Genomic DNA, 17926 nt, shown 5'->3' on the forward strand with positions numbered 1-17926 from the left:
GCCAAGCCCATGCCCACCTGGAACTCTCTGTGAGCGCCGTGCACTGCCCCAGTTCCCACCTGTGCCTCTCACTCCACACCTCCCCACAAGCAGAGGGAGCTGGCTCCAGCCTCAGCCAGCCCAGAAGGCGCTCCCACAGTGCAGTGGCGGGCTGAATAACTCCTCAAGTACTACCAGAGTGGACATAGGCTGAGGAGGCGCCGAGAGTGGGGGCTGCTAGTGCACTGTCACCTCTCATGATGTTTGTCACAAAGTCTTCAGTAATGCTACAACCATTGCAAATCATTGGAGAACCCATAATGAAGAGAGATCTTACAAGTGTAATAAACGTGGCAAATTTTTCAGACACAGTTCATACATTGCAGTTCATCAGCAAACTCATACCACAGAGAAACCTTACAAATGTCATGACTGTGGCAGGGTCTTCAGTCAAACTTCATCCTATGCAAAACAGGAGAATTCATACAGAAGAGAAAGCTCACAACTGTGGTGATTGTGGCAGAGCGTTTACTTCATGTTCACACCTCATTAGACATCAGAGAATCCATACTGTACAGAAATCTTACAAATGTCATCAGTGTGGCAAAGGCTTCAGTCCAAGGTCACTCGGACTGTCAGTAGGAAATTAAATATTTCAAACATCAAATATTTCAAATTTAAAGCTACAGACTTTTAAGTAATTCTGAGCCTTGAGAGGAACATGGTCATGCAACCTGAGTCCAGTGGCATGCAGGCTCAACTTCTACATGTTTTCCTGACCAGGCACGGTGGCTCACACCTGTAATCCCAGCACTTTGGGAGACTGAGGTGGGCGGATCATCTGATGTCAGGAATTATAAACCAGCCCGTCTCTACTGAAAACACAAAGCCATTAGCTGGGCATGGTGGTGCACGCCTGTATTTTCAGCTACTTGGGAGGCTGAGGCAGGAGAACTGCTTGAATCCAGGACGTGGAGGTTGTAGTTAGCCGAGATCGTGCCACTGTACTCTAGCCTGGGCAACAGAGCAGGACTCCGTAACAAAACAAAACAAAACAAAATGTGCTATACAATTGAGTTTCCTAATATCAATTAAAAATTTTTTCATGTAAATAAGAAAGCTAAGCAGTCCCAGAGATAAGACCTCCTGGCATCATTGTCCCTTCTTACAGAGTGATAATGTAACTTTCCTTGAAGTGTATCAGTCTGTCACCAATCAAGCTACTGCAACCTATGCATTGGACTTGAATGGAAAAAGTGGTGATTCTGCTAAAGCTTCTCATCTTTCCTTATCTGTGTGAAACGTTAATGTCTCTACTTCGGAACACTGACCCCATTCATTTGGAGTTGAGGTTTCCAGGTGGCTATTCTCATGCTTTGTGTTCAAATAAACTCTATAATTAATAATTGTCAGGCCTCTGAGCCCAAGCCAAGCCATCGCATCCCCTGTGACTTGCATGTATACGCCCAGATGGCCTGAAGTAACTGAAGAATCACAAAAGAAGTGAAAATGCCCTGTCCCTGCCTTAGCTGATGACATTCCACCACAAAAAAAGTGAAAATGGCCAGTCCTTTCCTTAAGTGATGACATTACCTTCTGAAATTCCTTTTCCTGGCTCATCCTGGCTCAAAAGCTCCCCCACTGAGCACCTTGTGACCCCCACCACTCCTGCCCGCCAGAGAACAACCTCCTTTGACTGTAATTTTCCTTTACCTACCCAAATCCTATAAAATGGTCCCACCCTTATCTCCCTTCGCTGACTCTCTTTTCCGACTCAGCCCTCCTGCACCCAGGTGATTAAAAAGCTTTATTGCTCACACAAAGCCTGTTTGGTGGTCTCTTCAAATGGACGCGCATGACAATAATGTATTCTAAATTTTATTATTTCCTGCTGACATCAGTTTCTGTCGGATTGTAGGAGCCTCACCAGAGAGGGCACCTGTCGCCATGTTGTAAAACTCACATTTGTCAAAAAGACATGGGTTAGGGTTTCTCCCCCTCCCTCTGGATGAAGCTAATTAGCTGACACAGATAGTCACCTCCATTACCAAGTAGAGCCAGGATGAACTATGTGTGATCAAGGGTGTTGTCAAGTCCTCTTCCCTGAGGACTGATTGGTGTTTATCTTGAAAACATGAACTTGGGTTGTACAGAACAGTTAAGTTTCTTTCTCTCTTTTCAACCTCTCAACTGTTCTCTATTTCCCATCACATTCTGGTATAAGGCTTATTTATTAATAAAACAGTTTTTATTTCTTTCGCTGTTATCGTCGTGAAGATGATATCTCATTTAAGGGAAGATTTTTTAGTTTTCAATTATATTTTCTCAACATTTAAAAGCGAAGTGAAGAGTATTTCTTGGGCCAGGCACAGTGGCTCACCCCTGTAATACCAGCATTTCAGGAGGCCGAGGCAGGCAGATCACTTCAAGTCAGGAGTTTGAGACCAGCCTGACCAACATGGTGAAAACCCGTCTTTACAAAAAATACAAAAATTAGCCGGGTGTGGTGGTGCGCGCCTATAATGCCAGCTATTCCGGAGGCCGAGGCAGGAGAATCGCTTGAACCCAGGAGGCAGAGGCTGCACTGAGTCGAGATCTAGCCACTACACTCCAACCTGGGCGACAGAGAAATACTCTGTCTCAAAAAAAAAAAAAAAAAAAAAAAAAAAAGGAAAAGAAAGAAAAGAAATTTAAAAAGAAAGTAATAGATCTCTTCCACAAATGTGCTAGGACAATTAACTGAATAACCACATGGAAACGAATAATGTTGGATCCCTATCTCACACAATCAAAATTTTATTTTAAAAATTAAAAGAGACAAGGAAGGGAGCCCTGCGGGAGGTGTGACTTTGTCGCCCAGGCTGGCCTGGACCCCCAGGCTCAGCGATCCTCCCGCCCCTGGGTCCTCAGGCTCCTGCCCACCCGGCCGCATCCCTGCTGTGTTTAAGCAGCAGGTGGTGACCTCACTCCTCCCTGGCCTGAGCCCTCCATCGCGCATCCCATGCAGGGGTCCTCGGGAAGTCTCTGAAGCTGAGCACAGGGTGAACTCTCCCTTCTGAGTGAATGGAGAGTAGAAAGGGAGAGGATTTCTATTCTGTTCTCTGGGCCGTCAGCATGAAATTGTACGTTCTGCCCAGGCAGGGTTTTGCATTTCACATTCTAGTTTGCAACCCCGTTCCAGACAATTCCAGGGCTTTTGAATCTTCCTTCAGTCTTCCTGACCTCTCTGGCATCCAAAGTCCCAAAAATAGAGTCGCTGGGAGCGAGGCTGAGGGACCTGTCCCGCCCCTGCCCCGCCCTCTGCTGGTTCTAAAGGGCGAGGTCTCTCCGCCTGGGGCCCCACCTCTACCTTGCTCAGGCCCAGCCCACTTTCTCGTTGGCTCCACCCAGGCCTGGCTTTAGTCCTGTGCGCACAGATGCGCGCAGACCAGGAAGCAGATCTCCTAGAGTGAAAATCGCGCCGCGGCGGTGAGTTTTGCTCTGTGTTGTATTAAGTGTGCACTCCGCAGGTCCCCAGCACTTCCGCACCTGGGACATGGGGTCCCCGCAGACCTGTAAATTCTCGCCCATCTTCCTTCAACCGGAGAAAATGCGGACATTCCTCTGGGAATTCGGAAGTCGCTTCCTTTTGTGCTTAAAGTCGACCTGAGGCTGTTCCCGTCTCCGGTCTTCTGCTACAGGGCGATGTATACACTTCCTATCGCGTAGTTTTTGTGCTCAAAACCATTTTTTAACTCCTCCCTCCCCGCGCGTTTCAAAGTCCTCACCCGAGATGTGTATTTCCGACCTGGGCGCCTCCCAGCCTCACCCTTGAAGGCCCCTGAAGCGCAAACGCCTCGACCCCAGTCTCGGGGAGGCCACGTTCTCTGCCTGGTGCTGGGATATTGTGGACCCCACCCTTGTACGAAGGCGTCCTCACACCCCACCTCCCGCCTCATGCTGGGCCCTGCTGCACCCCAAGTCTCCCCTTAGCAGTCACCGCTTCTCCTGAGCCCGCGTTGGGGAGGTGCCCGGAGCCTGTCCTGTGACACGGGGTGTTCTTGCCTGCCCAGCTCCAGCCACTGAAAAATGAGCTGCTCCGGGATGCAGGCGTTTTACTCCAAACCCTCCTGTGATTGTGTTATGCCCAGACTGTTTGTTCCCCAAAGAAGACCACCAGAGTCCAGAGTCAAAGCCAAGCGGCAAGGATCTTTACTACAAGTTCGAACCTGGTCCCTCCTTTACACAGTATACAAGAGGGCCCTGAACAATGCGAGCGTTTGCTTTTTATAGCCCGAAAGTTGTAGGGGAACAAAGAAATTCTTTTGGCTCCTGCGCTTTCAGTAACCTTGAACGGCTGTCCCCTTATCGGAGACTTTCCAGGTGGTGTTTATACTGGGCTCAGGGAGTTTGAGAGATATATGGTGGTGGGATGGGAGGATGGGATGTGTTTGTGCTAGGCTCAGGGAGTTTTGAGCCCGGGGCTGAGGAATGTGCCCAGCTCCTTTCAATTGTGTGGGCCAAAAGGATCAGGAGACAGAGAGAGCAATAGAAAACCTGAGACAGAGAAAAGCAGAAAGTCCCATAACAGATAGCAAAGTAGAGGATGGTGAGGGATTTGTGAAGAGACAGCAAAAGTGAAAATAAAAAAGATAAGAAAGCGGGAGGAGAAATGTAGAGAAAAGCTACAAGAGACAGCAAAAGTGGGGGAAAAAAAGAAAAAAAGAAAAGCAAGCGGAGGAGAAAAGCAACCGGAGAAATGTAGAGAAAATCTAGATGTACAGAGAGATGATGGACGACAGCAAGGTACAGAGGGGCAGTAAAGAGGGAGGCTCATCAGAGTGAGGGAGAGGAGGAGGGATTTGGAGCCAGGGCAGACAGAGCACAGTGGTGCTGGTGGCAAGGAGAACAGAGGGAGAATCACAGCAGGGAGGACACCTGGGGATCTGGGGTGCCAGAGAGCGGGGACAGGGGGTATAACAGGGAAGACAGAATTTAACAGGGAAAGCAGAGGAGGAGCAGAGATGGGAGAAGAGGCAGAAATAGATGGAGATTGAGGACTATCTAAAGATTGGGGAGAAGGAGCAACAAGAGGTTAAACAAGATGTGAGGATGGAACCCAGATAATTTTTGTATTTTTAGTAGAGGCAGGGTTTCACCATGTTGGCCAAGCTGGTCTTGAACTTCTGACCTCAGGTGATCCACCCGCCTCGACCTCCCAAATTGCTGGGATTACAGGCGTGAGCCACCGCACCTGGCCACTCATGCATTCTTGATTGAAAAAGTTTGCTTATGTCTTAGTTCTACAGCTGACCCTCTTTCCCTGTTTTTTGTTTGTTTGTTTTGAGACGCACTTTCACTCTTGTTGCCCAGGCTGGAGTGCAATGGAGCAGTCTCACGTCACCGCAAGCCTTTTTTTTTTTTTTTTTTGAGATGGGAGGTCCCCTCTTGTTGCCCAGGCTGGAGTGCAATGATGCGATCTCGGCGCACTGCAACCTCTGACTTTCTCGTTCAAGCAATTCTCCTGCCTCAGCCTCCCTAGTGGCTGGGATTACAGGCATGTACCACCACGCCAGGCTAATTTTGTATTTTTAGTACAGATGGGGTTTCTCCATATTGGTCAGGCTGGTCTCGAACTCCTGACCTTAGGTGATCCGCCGGCATCGGCCTCCCAAAGTGCTGGGATTACAGGCATGAGCCACCAAGCCTGGCCTACTCACTGCAACCTTTACCTCCCAGTTTCAAGTGATTGTCCTGCCTTGGCCTTCCTGAGTAGCTGGAATTACAGGCATGCGTCACCACTTGTAGATAATTTTTGTAGTTTTAGTAGAGATGGGATTTCTCCATGTTGGTCAGGCTGGTCTAGAACTCCCAACCTCAGGTGATGCGCCCGCCTCGGCCTCCCAAAGTGCTGGGATTACGGGTGTGAGCCACTGCACTTGGCCTCTCTGTTTTCAAGGTCACTAGCTGTGTCTTTATACTTCTGCATTTTATAAATGTTACTGTAATTTTCTTGTGAGGAAGAATTAAATGTTGGGAATCAGTGGCATCAGAACCTGACAAAAGAAGTTTCTTTATCCCAGGTATGTGAAAGATGCTTCTCTAAGTTTCAAGGATAATTTTGATAAGGCCAGCCCTTTCCATTAGCGCTTCCAGGCCACCATGTCAGAATTCAGGTACATCTTCTCACTCATCTCAGACCTTCTCAGCGTAACTCATTGAAAATGTCCTTGTTCTGAGGATATCACAGCGAAATCTAAAGCAGGTCATGTCAGTCCCTGGCAGCGAACCCTCCACCGGCTTCCCGTGTTCCCCGGGACAAAAGTCCAGCTCCTCACTGTGGCTCCACAGCCCTGTGTCCAGGGCCCCTGCCAGTGTCCAGCCTCCTCCTGGGAGCTTACCCTCACCTCATGTCTCCCTCTGCCCCAGTCACATTTGCTTTTTCTCTTTTCCCAAACCTCAAAACCCTTCCTGTCTCAGGTTGTTTTCACTGCTCTTACCCTATGTCCCTAAATGCTCACAGCACTGTCCCCTTCTCCTCCTTCAGGTCTTGGCTCAGAAATGTCTCCCATGCTCTCCCACCCCCATCTGAAGTTCCCTCTGCCTGTCAGGCTCTATCACATTACTCAGGTTTTATTATCTCTGCGTCAATCACATCAGAAACATGCTTTTTTTTCTTTTCCCAGAGAGTCTCACTCTGTCCTCCAGGATGTGAATGCAGTCTTGTGATCTTGGTTCACTGTAACCTCTGTCTCCTGAATTCAAGCAATTCTTGTGCCTCAGCCTCTCAGGTAGCTGAGATTACAGGTATGTGCCACCATACCCGGCTAATTTTTGTATTTGTATTTTATTTTATTTTTGAGTCTCACTCTGTTGCCCTGGCTGGAGTCCAGTGGTGCCATCTCGGCTCACTGCGACCTCCACCTCCCAGGTTCAAGTGATCCTGCAACCTCAGCCTCTGGAGTAGCTGGGATTACTGACACCCCACCAAGCCTGGCTACTTTTTGTATTTTTGGTAGATACAGGGTTTCACCATGTTGGCCAAGCTGCTCTCGAACTCCTGACCTCAAATAATCCTCCCACCTCAGCCTTCCAGAGTGCTAGTATTTCAGGCATGAACCATCACGCCCAGCCCAATTTTCGTGTTTTTAGTACAGACAGGGTTTCACCATGTTGGCCAGGCTGGTCTCAAACTCCTGAGTTCTAGTGATCGTCCCACTTCAGCTTCCTAAGTAGCTGGGACCAGAGACACACAGACGTGCACCAACCATACATGGCCAAATTTTTGTATTTTTGGTAGAGATGGGGTTTCCCATGTTGCCCAGGTTGGTCTCAAACTCCTGAGCTCAAGCAATGTACCCACCTTGGCTTCCCAGAGTGCTGGGATGACAGGCATGAGCTACCACACCCAGCCTCTGCACGGGGTTTGGTCAGGGCTGGGTCTGTGCCCTGAAGGGGAGCTCATTCCATCCCGGCTCCTCAATCCTGCAGTGTGTGTGTGGGCTTCTCCAGGAGGGAAGTGAGAGTCTTGTAGAAATGTATCATCCCTGGTGCAGTGGGCAGCAGAGGTGACTGTATTTTTTCAGGGTGAGGGCACCTTTGTATGTGTCATTGTGTTACAGGGAGGAAGTGTGTTGATTCTGAGCAATAAACAACATATTTCTAACATTCAGGATTGACTTCTAAAGACTCTTGGTACGTGAGGAAAAAACACGGAAGAGGAAAGCAAAGGGTCAGGGATGGCTATTCCTCAGGTGAGATGATATTCTCGGTGGATTGTTCTGTTCTTTCCTTTCAGAAACCCTGGGCCTTGGTGTTGTGAATCTTCTCTGAGTCTCAAGTGTCCTCCCTGACAGGTTTGCTCACACTCACCCATGCCTTCCCTCAGTCCCTCTCATCTTGCTCACAGGGTGAGGGTCCCATGGTGTCAGTGCTGTTTGGCAGTGGGGATTGTTCAGGGGCCACATCTGGATGCTCTGTCAGTTCTCTGTAGATCAGGATTAGAGCAGCTGCCAATGGAAGTCACATATTCATATGCACAAAGTACGTGGTAAATTCTAGAAAAGGAGACCAATAAGGGAAAATCTTTTCTCCCTGATTTTATACTAAATTTTTCAGTAATTGAGTGAGTTGCTGTGTTTCTGACTCAAAAAATCTTAGTACTTAGAATGGGAAATTCATACACAGACATGAATGATACGGGGGTTTTATTCCATCATTATTTTAAGAATATGAAGTCAACCTAAATAACAGCAGGAGATTTATTAAACCATTCTTAACAAATTAACCTGATGGAGACAGTGGTGTTACTGTGGAGAGTCTTGTGAAACAGGTGTTTTTTGTAAAACTGGTTACAATTTTTCTGAAGTATAGGAGCAGTACTTCTAGCTGCCAAAGTATCCTTTTCCACCAAAATGAGGTTCCTCTTCAGTTAAACAAAACTTGCTACTTTTTATATTTTTAAAACCTTTATATATATACACATATATACATACACATACATATATACACATATGTATGTATTTTGAAAATATTGCATACTTTGAAAATCTGGGACAAATGACCACACTTTGTGTTAACATGTAGTTTTTTGTGAGTGTGTGTAGGTTTTATTATTTTTTGAACATATACAAAATAGAGTTTTGTACTTTAATTAATCTTATTTTCATGTATTTTATTTTATTTTGAGATGGAGTCTTCCTTTGTTGCCCAGGCTGGAACGCCTTGGTGCAATCGTAGCTCACTGAAACCTCCACCATCAGAGTCAAGCCATCCTCCCACCTCAGCCTTCCAAGTAGTTGGGACAACAGGTGCCTGCCACCATGCCCAGCTAATTATTTACTTCTAACATAAGAAATTCATACTGAGAGGGTATCCTGACCTCTTCAAAAAGTGTAATCAAACACCACTGGGAAGACATTATGTGGTGGAAAATCCCTCACTTGGATTTGTCAGAACATTCCTACAATTGAATCCATGCTTTCCCTCTCTCCTCTTCTCATTTTCTGTAGAGATAAGAACTTCTCCCATAGCCATTTGGTTAAAATGTGTTTTCATTTCAGGGTCTACTGACATTCAGGGATGTGGCCATAGAATTCTCTCAGGAGGAGTGGAAATGTCTGGACCCTGCTCAGAGGACTCTGTACAGAGACGTGATGCTGGAGAATTATAGGAACCTGGTCTCCCTGGGTGAGGATACCTTCCCTCCAGAAGTGGGGATGTGCCCTTGTGTATCTTTGTATTTTCTCTTGTTGCCTCCTGGGAGCTGCGTCCTTGCTTGACTAATGTGGAAGTCATGTTGATTTTGAAATGAAAAGCTTCATGATGTAGCTTCTGGACTTTCATTGTCCCCTTTGTTTAGATGTTTTGCATTCTTCATGATAGCTTGGGGGGGGGGTTCCAGAGTCAAGTAAGCATAAAACCTTATGGCAGACCAGGCATGGTGGCTCACGCCTGTCATCCCAGCACCGTGGGAGTCTGAGGCGTGTGGATCACTTCAGGTCAGGAGTTCAAGATCAGCCTGGCCAACATGGAGAAATCCCATCTCTACTAAAAACACAAAAATTAGCCAGGCGTGGTAGTGCATGCCTGTAATCCCAGCTCCTAGAAAGGCTGACAAAAGAGAATCGCTTGATCCCGGCAGGCCAAGGTTCCAGTGAGCTGAGAACACACCATTGCACTCCAGCCTGAGTGACAGAGCAAGACTGTGTCTCAAAAAACAAAAACAAAAAAACAAAAACAAAACCTTCTGGCATACTTTAAAGATATCCAGTTCCCTGTTTTCTTCTCCTGTGCTTTTGATTCAGTAGTTCTTGGAAGAGAGCTCGATGTCCACATATTACATATTACAACGCTCCCCAAGCATTCAGAAGGAGGCAGTCAGTGGAGCAATCAGTGAAATATTTTCCTATATCATCTGCAATGTCTTCTTACCTACTGAAACATAGGGCTGGGACTCTAGAAAAGCTCCAGCACGTCACAGTCCTTTCCTTTTATAAGCAGGAATCTCTTGCTGATCTGCTGTCTCCATGTTGGAGCGAGAAAAAGAGCCCTGGACTGTGGAGAGTGAAGTGAAAATAGCAAAAAAATCCAGCTGGGTGGGAATGTATTACAGGTGTAAAGGCAGGTAAGAGCTCAGATGGGCAGAGTGGAAGCTCCACCTTCCAATAGTGTATGGGGAAACTCTGCAAGTGGGAGAATTCTGTGGGAAAAGGAAAGTTTCTATCCTGAGATCTCTGAAATAACATCTTTCTTTGCCCCCTCTTATCCCTCTGCTCTTCCTTTCTTTTTCTTATTTTATGAAAGAGTCTCACTCTGTTGCCCTGGCTACAGTGCAGTGGTATGATCTTGGCTAACAGCAGCCTCTGCCTCCCAGGCTCAAAGGATTTTTGTGTCCCAGCTTCCTGAGTAGCTGGGACTGCAGGCACTCACCACCATGCCCAGCTGATTTTTGTGTTTTCAGTAGAGACAGGGTTTCATCATGTTGGCCAGGCTGGTCTCAAGTGATCCACCTGCTTTGGCTTCCCAAAGTGTGGGCCTAAGATTACCTAGTTGCTGAGGCAAGAGACTAAAGGCACAAACTATTTCAGTATAATGAAGAAAATAGTTAAAATAAGAATAGTCATAATATAAATTAGATATAGAGATGATCATGGCAATTGTCAATCATTATTATAAACATTATTAATCATTAACTTTTAATATTACTCTTTGTTGCATTACTAATATAACCTAGGAATATCCGGCAGGTATAGGGTCAGGTGCTGAAGGGACATTGTGAGAAGTGACCTAGAAGGGAAGAGGTGAGCCTTCTGTCACACCCGCATAAGCGCCACTTGAGGGCTCCTTGGTGAAGCAGTAGCGCCAGTGTCTGGGAAGGCCCCCGTTACTCAGCAGACTATGAAAGGGAGTCTCCTTTCCTTGGAGGAGTCAGGGAACGCTCTGCTCCACCAGCTTCTTGTGGAAGGCTGGATATTATCCAGGCCTGCTCGCAGTCGTCCGGAGGCCTAAACGCCTCCCTGTGGTGCTGTGCTTCAGTGGTCACGCTCCTTGTCCGCTTTCATGTTCCTCCCGTACTCCTGGTTCCTCTTTGAAGTTCATAGTAGATAGTGGTAGAATAAGCAGTGAAAGTCTTAAAGTCTTTGATCTTTCTTATAAGTGCATAGAAGAAAACGCCGATGTATGCTGGTTTCTCTCTCTCTACTTCGGCTACATAAGAGGCAAGGGCCCACTGTCCTCTGATCACGTGACTTGCTTCACCTTGTCAATCATCTAGAAGATTCACCCTCCTTACCCTGCCCCTTGTCTTGTATGCAATAAACATTAGAGTGCCCAGCCATTTCGGCTGCTACGGGTCTCGGCGTCTTGATGGTAGTGGTCCCCTGGCCCAGATGTTTTCTCTTTATCTCTTTGTCTTGTGTCTTTATTTATTACAGCCTCTCATCTCCACACACGGGGAGAACACCTGGTAAGCTCCGTAGGGCTGGACCCTACACCAAAGCGCTGGGATTACAGGCGTGAGCCGCCATGCACAACTATTGTTATTATTTTAAATAGTTTTGTCTTTTAGTTCTCTGTAAACATGTAAGTGGTTTAAGCATGATTCCAGTGTGAATATAGCAACCACGTTAGTGTCCATTTCTTTCTTTTTGTTTTTTTAGTCGGAGTCTCGCTCTGTCGCCCAGGCTGGAGTGCAGTGGCGCAATCTTGGCTCACTGCAAGGTCCGCCTCCAGGGTTCACGCCATTCTCCTGCCTCAGCCTCCTGAGTAGCTGGGACTACAGGCGCCCACCACCACACCAAGCTATTTTTTTTTTTTTTTTTGTATTTTTGGTAGAGACGGGGTTTCACCGTGGTCTCGATCTCCTGACCTCGTGATATACCCACCTTGGCCTCCCAAAGTGCTGGGATTACAGGCGTGAGCCACCGTGCCCATTTGTGCCCATTTCTTTCAGTAAACAGAAGTTAAGTGTGTTGTATAAATAAAATAAAAAGGCATGAAAAACACTGTACTTGTATATTACCAGAAATGCAACATACACAGAAATAATTCTGACAAAAATAAAAATAGTTATAGAGGAGTAGTAGTTTTGGGAAGTGGTTATTGTTGCAGGTATGTTAAAGATCTTAAAGTTATAGCATAATAATGAAACTTAAACTTTTCATAACCTGGCCAGGTGTAGTGGCTCATGCCTATAATTCCAGCACTTTGGGAGGCCGAGGTGGTGTTCAAATCCAGCCTGGCTAACATGGCGAAACTTCATCTGTACTAAAATTACAAAAATTATCCAGGCACAGTGGTGGGTGGCAGTAATCCCAGCTACTTAGGTGACTGAGGCACGAGAGTTGTTTGAACCCAGGAGGTAGAGGTTGCAGTGAGCTGAGATTGCATCTTTGCACTCCAACATGGGAGACAGAGTAAGACCCTATCTCAAAAAAAAAGTTTCATAACCTGCAAAAACTACTTCTCTAGAACTTTTTAAATTTTTGTCAGAATTATTTCTGTGTATGTTGCATTTCTGGTAACATATATGTAGTGTTTTTTCATTTTAAATAATATTATAAAAGTTTAGTTCTGAACAAAAGGTACACATATGTCAGTTTCTGTATCTGTCCTCTTATTAATTAATTTATGTATTTATGAGACAGAGTTTTGCTCTTGTTGCCCATGCTGGAGTGCAATGCTGCAATCTCAGCTCACCACCACAACCTCCACCTCCAACCAATTCTCCTGCCTCAGCCTCCTGAGTAGCTGGGATTGCAAACATGCGCCACTACACCCAGCTAATTTTGTATTTTTAGTAGAGGAAGGGTTTCTCCTTGTTGGTCACGCTGGTCGCGAACACCTGACCTCAGGTTATCCACCTGGCTCGTCCTCCCAAAGTGCTGGGATTACAGATGTGAACCACCATGCCTGGCCTGTTTTGTTTTTTTTTTAATTTATCTTTACTGGTGAACTTCATATATGTTTGTGGGTTGGAGTTACTCTTTAGACTTCTTTCATTTCTTTTTTTTTTTTGAGACAAAATCTCAGTCTGTCACCCAGTCTAAAGTGCAGTGGTGTGATCTTGGCTCTTGGCTTACTGCAACCTCCACCTCCCAGGTTCTAGCAATTCTCTAGTCTCAGCCCACAAAGTAGCTGGAACTACAGGTGAGTGCCAACATGCTGGGATAATTTTTTGTATTTTTTAGTAGAGACGGCGTTTCATCTTGTTAGCCAGGATGGTCTAGATCTGCTGACCTCGTGATCCTTCTGCCTCAGCCTCTCAAAATGCTGGGATTACTGGTGTAAGCCACCGTGCCCGGCTCATCTGAAGGTTTTTTTTAACACATTAGTGCTATTAGATGGCTTCAAGGATTGCAAGTTTTACAGTACAGACTCTTAACTTCCTTTGTTTAATAAGATTTGTCAGCTTTTGGTGATGTTGATGATGAGATGCTCCTGTTCCTGTCTCAGTCATTTCACTGTCCTGTCAGAAATAATTTAGACTGGCCAGCTGCCGTGGCTCACACCTCTGATCCCAGCACTTTGGGAGGCCGAGGTGGGTAGATCACTTGAGGTCAGGAGTTTGAGACCAGTCTGGCCAATGTGGTGAAGCATCGAATGTACTAAATGCCAAAAATGGGCCAGGCACAGTGGCTCCCAGTAATCCCAGCAGTTTGGGGGGCTGAGATGGACCAATTACTTGAGGTCAGGAGTTTGAGACAAGCCTGGCCAATATGGTGAAACTCTCTCTACTAAAAATACAAAAATTAGCTGTGCATTGTGGCATGTGCCTGTAATCCCAGCTACTTGGGAGGCTGAGGCAGGAGAATCACTTGATCTGCACAGCAGGTGGAGGTTGCTGTGAGCCAAGATCACTCCACTGCACTCCAGCCCATGCAACAGAGTGAGACTCTGGGCTGAGGAGGGAGAATCACTTGAGGTAGGAGAATCCTGCCAGTACACTCCAGCCTGGGTGATAGAGCGTGACTCCATCTCAAAAATAAACAAAAAAGGAAATAGCTTAAACTGAGAGGCTTCAGACACAGAAACTTATTTCTCATGAATTTGGAAAGTGGGAAATCCAAGAGCAAGGTGCCAGCCAAATTGGTTCCTGGTGAGAGCCTTCTTCATGGTTTAGCCCAGTCATCTTCCTGCCATGTCCTGACATGGTGGAAAGAGGAACCATGGTAGAAAGAGCTCTTTAATGTCTCTTCATAAAGGTACTAGTTCTATTAACGAGTTGTAAACACTCATGACTAAATTCTTTCAAAGTCTGCATCTGCAGGAACATCCTATTAAAGAATACCAAATATACCAAAGCTTATTTGAAAAGTAGTTATTTATCTTATTTTTTGAGATGGAGTCTCATCCCGTCTCCCTGTCTGGAGTGCTCTGCCACGATCTTGGCTCACTGCAGCCTCTGCCTTCCAGGTTCAAACGATTCCTGCCTCAGCCTCCCAAGTAGCTGGGATTACAGGCACCATCCACCATGCCCAGCTAATGTTTTTGTATTTTTAGTAGATATGGGTTTGCACCATGTTGGCCAGGCTGGTCTTGAACTTCTGACTTCGTGATTCACCCACCTCGGACCTCCAAAGTGCTGGGATTACAGGCATGTGCCACTGTGCCTGGACATTAGTTAATTCTTATTCCTTATAGTGCTGTGTATATTTTTGACCTAATAAATCAGAAAGTAGTGATATTAACATGTATTTCAGCTCTTATGTTGTGTACTGGTGGTAAGTACAAGTTATGGCTTTTTTCTTAATGGGGAATTGTGTACAATTCTGCAGGCTGTATACATGTACTTATTATTTTCTGACTTCTTTTATCAAGGGTTACAATATTTCATTAACTGATTTTCATGACTTTACCTGTGAGTTTTCGGTATGTGATATGCAATGTAACTGACACACTCCACTTGTTAATGTCACAAAGTGCTGCCGGGCGCAGTGGCTCCTGCCTGTAATTCCAGGACGCCAGGCATGGTGGTGCGTATCTGTAATCCCAGGTACCCAGCAGGCTTAGAAAAGAGACTTGCTTGAACCCAGGAGGCAGAGGCTGCAGTGAACCAAGCTCATGCCATTGCACTCTGGCCTGGGTGACAGAGCGAGACTCCATCTCAAAAAAATAAAAATTCAAAAAAATTTTTAAAAAGTCACAAAGTGCCTGTTGCACATGAATATAGGTAATTTTGTAACAGTTATTTAGAAAAATGTGGTATTAACATTTTTCTTTTTTGAGATGTGGTCTCACTCTGTCACCCAGGGTGGAGTGCAGTGGCACGATCTCAGCTCACTACAATCTTGGCCTCCCGGGTTCAAGCAAATCTCCTGTCTCAGCCTCCCAAGTAGCTTGGATTACAGGTGCCCGCCATCACGCCCGCCTACTTTTTGTATTTTTAGTAGAGAAGGCATTTTACCATGTTGGCGAGGCTGGTCTTGAACTCCTGACCTCGGGTAATTTGCCTGCCTCAGTCTCCTAAAGTACTGGGATTACAGGTATAAGCCATCATGCCCTGCCTTGTTTCTTTTGAGGTGGAGTCTCACTTTTCACCCAGGCTGGAGTGCAGTGGTGCGATGTTGGTACACTGCAACCTTTACCTCTTGGCTTAAAGCAATTCTTGTGCATTAGCCACTTGAGTAGCTGGGACTACAGGCGTGGGCCACCGCACCTGCCTAATTTTTGTAATATTTTCTTCTCAGTGCTATGATTGTTTGACAATATAGAAATTGCATTGGTTTTGATTATCCTTACAAGAGATTATTGTGGATTATTAAAAAATATAATACCTTGTCTGGTTTTTTTTAGCATTTATTTGTATACAGTAAATACCCTATAAATATGGAGAATATATATTTTTCTCCTCTTTGATGTGACAGTGATATGTTTTTTGCAAATTGTGACACACTTTAGGGTCACAGTGGAAAAATACTCCTTACTTTAGGCTTACACATGTTTGTGCCCTGTCAGTGTTTTGTCATGATATTGGAAAGAGGCTTCAGTAAAAATGATTTGAAGAATATGTAATCGCCCATTATTTATTAAAAAATCTTACCCCTTTTGTGTTCCTAAACTTTGAAGATCATGTTTGAGAAGTTTAAAATAAGTATTGTTTTTTGTGTCATATTTACACATTTCAGTATTGTGTAACTTCTGTACTTAATTGGAAACCTATTGGTGTTTATATTTTGTAGCTATCTCTTCCAAATGCATGATGAATATGTTCTCATCAACAGGGCAAGGCAATACAGAAGTGATCCACACAGGAACATTGCAAAGACAAGCAAGTCATCACATTGGAGATGTTTGCTTCCAGGAAATTGGGAAAGATATTCATGACTTTGTGTTTCAGTGGCAAGAAAATGAAACAAATGGCCATGAAGCACCAATGCCAAAAATAAAAATGTTGATGAGTAGTACAGACCAATATGATCAAAGACTTGCTGGAAATAAGCCTATTAAAGATCAGCTTAGATCAAGCTTTCATTCTCATCTGCCTGAACTGCACATATTTCAGCCTGAAGGGAAAATTGGCAATCAAGTTGAGAAGCCTATCAATGATGCTTTCTCAGTTTCAGCATCCCAAAGAATTTCCTGTAGGCCCAAAACCCATATTTCTAATAAGTATGGGAAGAATTTCCTTCATTCTTCATTACTCATAGAAAAACAGGAAATACACATGAGAGAAAAATCTTTCCAATGTAATGAGAGTGGCAAAGCCTTTAATCATAGCTCACTCTTTAAAAAACATCAGATAATCCATTTAGGAGACAAACAATATAAGTGTGATGTATGTGGCAAGGTCTTTCATCAGAAGCGATACCTTGCATGCCATCATAAATGTCACACTGGTGAGAAACCTTACAAGTGTAATGAGTGTGGCAAGACCTTCAGGCAGAATTCAGGCCTCTTAGTTCACAAGGCAATTCATACTGGAGAGAAACCTTACAAGTGTAATGAATGTGGCAAGGTTTTTAATCAACAATCAAACCTTACACGTCATCATAGACTTCATACTGGAGAGAAACCTTACAAATGTGAAGAATGTGACAAAGTTTTCAGTCGCAAATCACATCTTGAAAGACATAGGAGAATTCATACTGGAGAGAAACCATACAAATGTAAGGTTTGTGACAAGGCTTTCAGACGTGATTCACACCTGGCACAACATCAGAGAGTTCACACTGGAAAGAAACCTTACAAGTGTAATGAGTGTGGCAAGACCTTCGTTCAAAATTCATCTCTTGTAATGCATAAGGTCATTCATACTGGAGAGAAACCTTACAAGTGTAATGACTGTGGCAAGACCTTCGTTCAAAATTCATCTCTTGTAATGCATAAAGTCATTCATACTGGAGAGAAACCTTACAAGTGTAATGAATGTGGCAAGGTTTTTAATCGAAAATCAAACCTTGAATGTCATCATAGACTTCATAGTGAAAAGAAATCTTATAAACGTAATTAATTTGCAAGGTTTTTAGGCAACAATCAAACCTTGCCTGTCATCACAGACTTTATACTGGAGAGAAACTTTACAAATGTGAAGAATGTGACAAAGTTTTCAATTTCAAATCATGCCTTGAAATACATAGGAGAGTTCATACTGGAGAGAAATAATAGAAGTGTAAGGTTTGTGACAAGGTTTTCAGGTGTGAGTCACACCTGGCACAACATACTGGAATTCACACTGGAAAGGAACTGTACAAGTGTAATGAGTGTGGCAAAGCCTTTAGTGGTCAGTTACAAATGTAATGATTGTCACAAAGTCTTCAGTAACACTACAACCATTGCAAAACATTGGAGCATCCATAATAAAGAGAGGTCTTACAAGCATAATAAGTGTGGCAAGTTTTTCAGACATCATTCACACCTTGCAGTTCATGGGCGATCCTGTACAGGAGAGAAACCTTACAAATGTGATGATTATGGCAAGGTCTTCAGTCGAGCTTTATCTTTTGCAAAACATAGGAGAATTCATACA

General features: G+C 44.8%; 1 protein-coding gene across 5 annotated transcripts in view; it reads left to right on the forward strand.

The window, feature by feature from the left end:
- LOC105497033 (zinc finger protein 701) overlaps nt 1-17553 on the forward strand; it is a 53838-nt gene extending 36285 nt beyond the window's left edge. The window contains exons 1-5 of one of the 5 annotated variants that reach the window (XM_071086139.1): nt 2661-3447; nt 6645-6765; nt 7632-7712; nt 9021-9147; nt 16140-17553. In XM_071086139.1, the coding sequence (XP_070942240.1) occupies nt 7698-7712; nt 9021-9147; nt 16140-17410 (1413 nt within the window). In that variant the 5' untranslated portion in view covers nt 2661-3447; nt 6645-6765; nt 7632-7697 and the 3' untranslated portion in view covers nt 17411-17553. Of the gene's footprint in view, nt 1-2660; nt 3448-6644; nt 6766-7631; nt 7713-7738; nt 7815-9020; nt 9148-9960; nt 10085-11393; nt 11426-16139 lie in introns of those variants that run through there. The other 4 variants (XM_071086141.1, XM_071086142.1, XM_071086143.1 and 1 more) reach the window with 4 other exon arrangements.
- The last annotated feature ends 373 nt before the right edge of the window (nt 17554-17926 follow it).

The sequence above is a fragment of the Macaca nemestrina genome, chromosome 20 (genome assembly GCF_043159975.1).
Source record: "Macaca nemestrina isolate mMacNem1 chromosome 20, mMacNem.hap1, whole genome shotgun sequence".
NCBI lineage: Eukaryota > Metazoa > Chordata > Mammalia > Primates > Cercopithecidae > Macaca > Macaca nemestrina.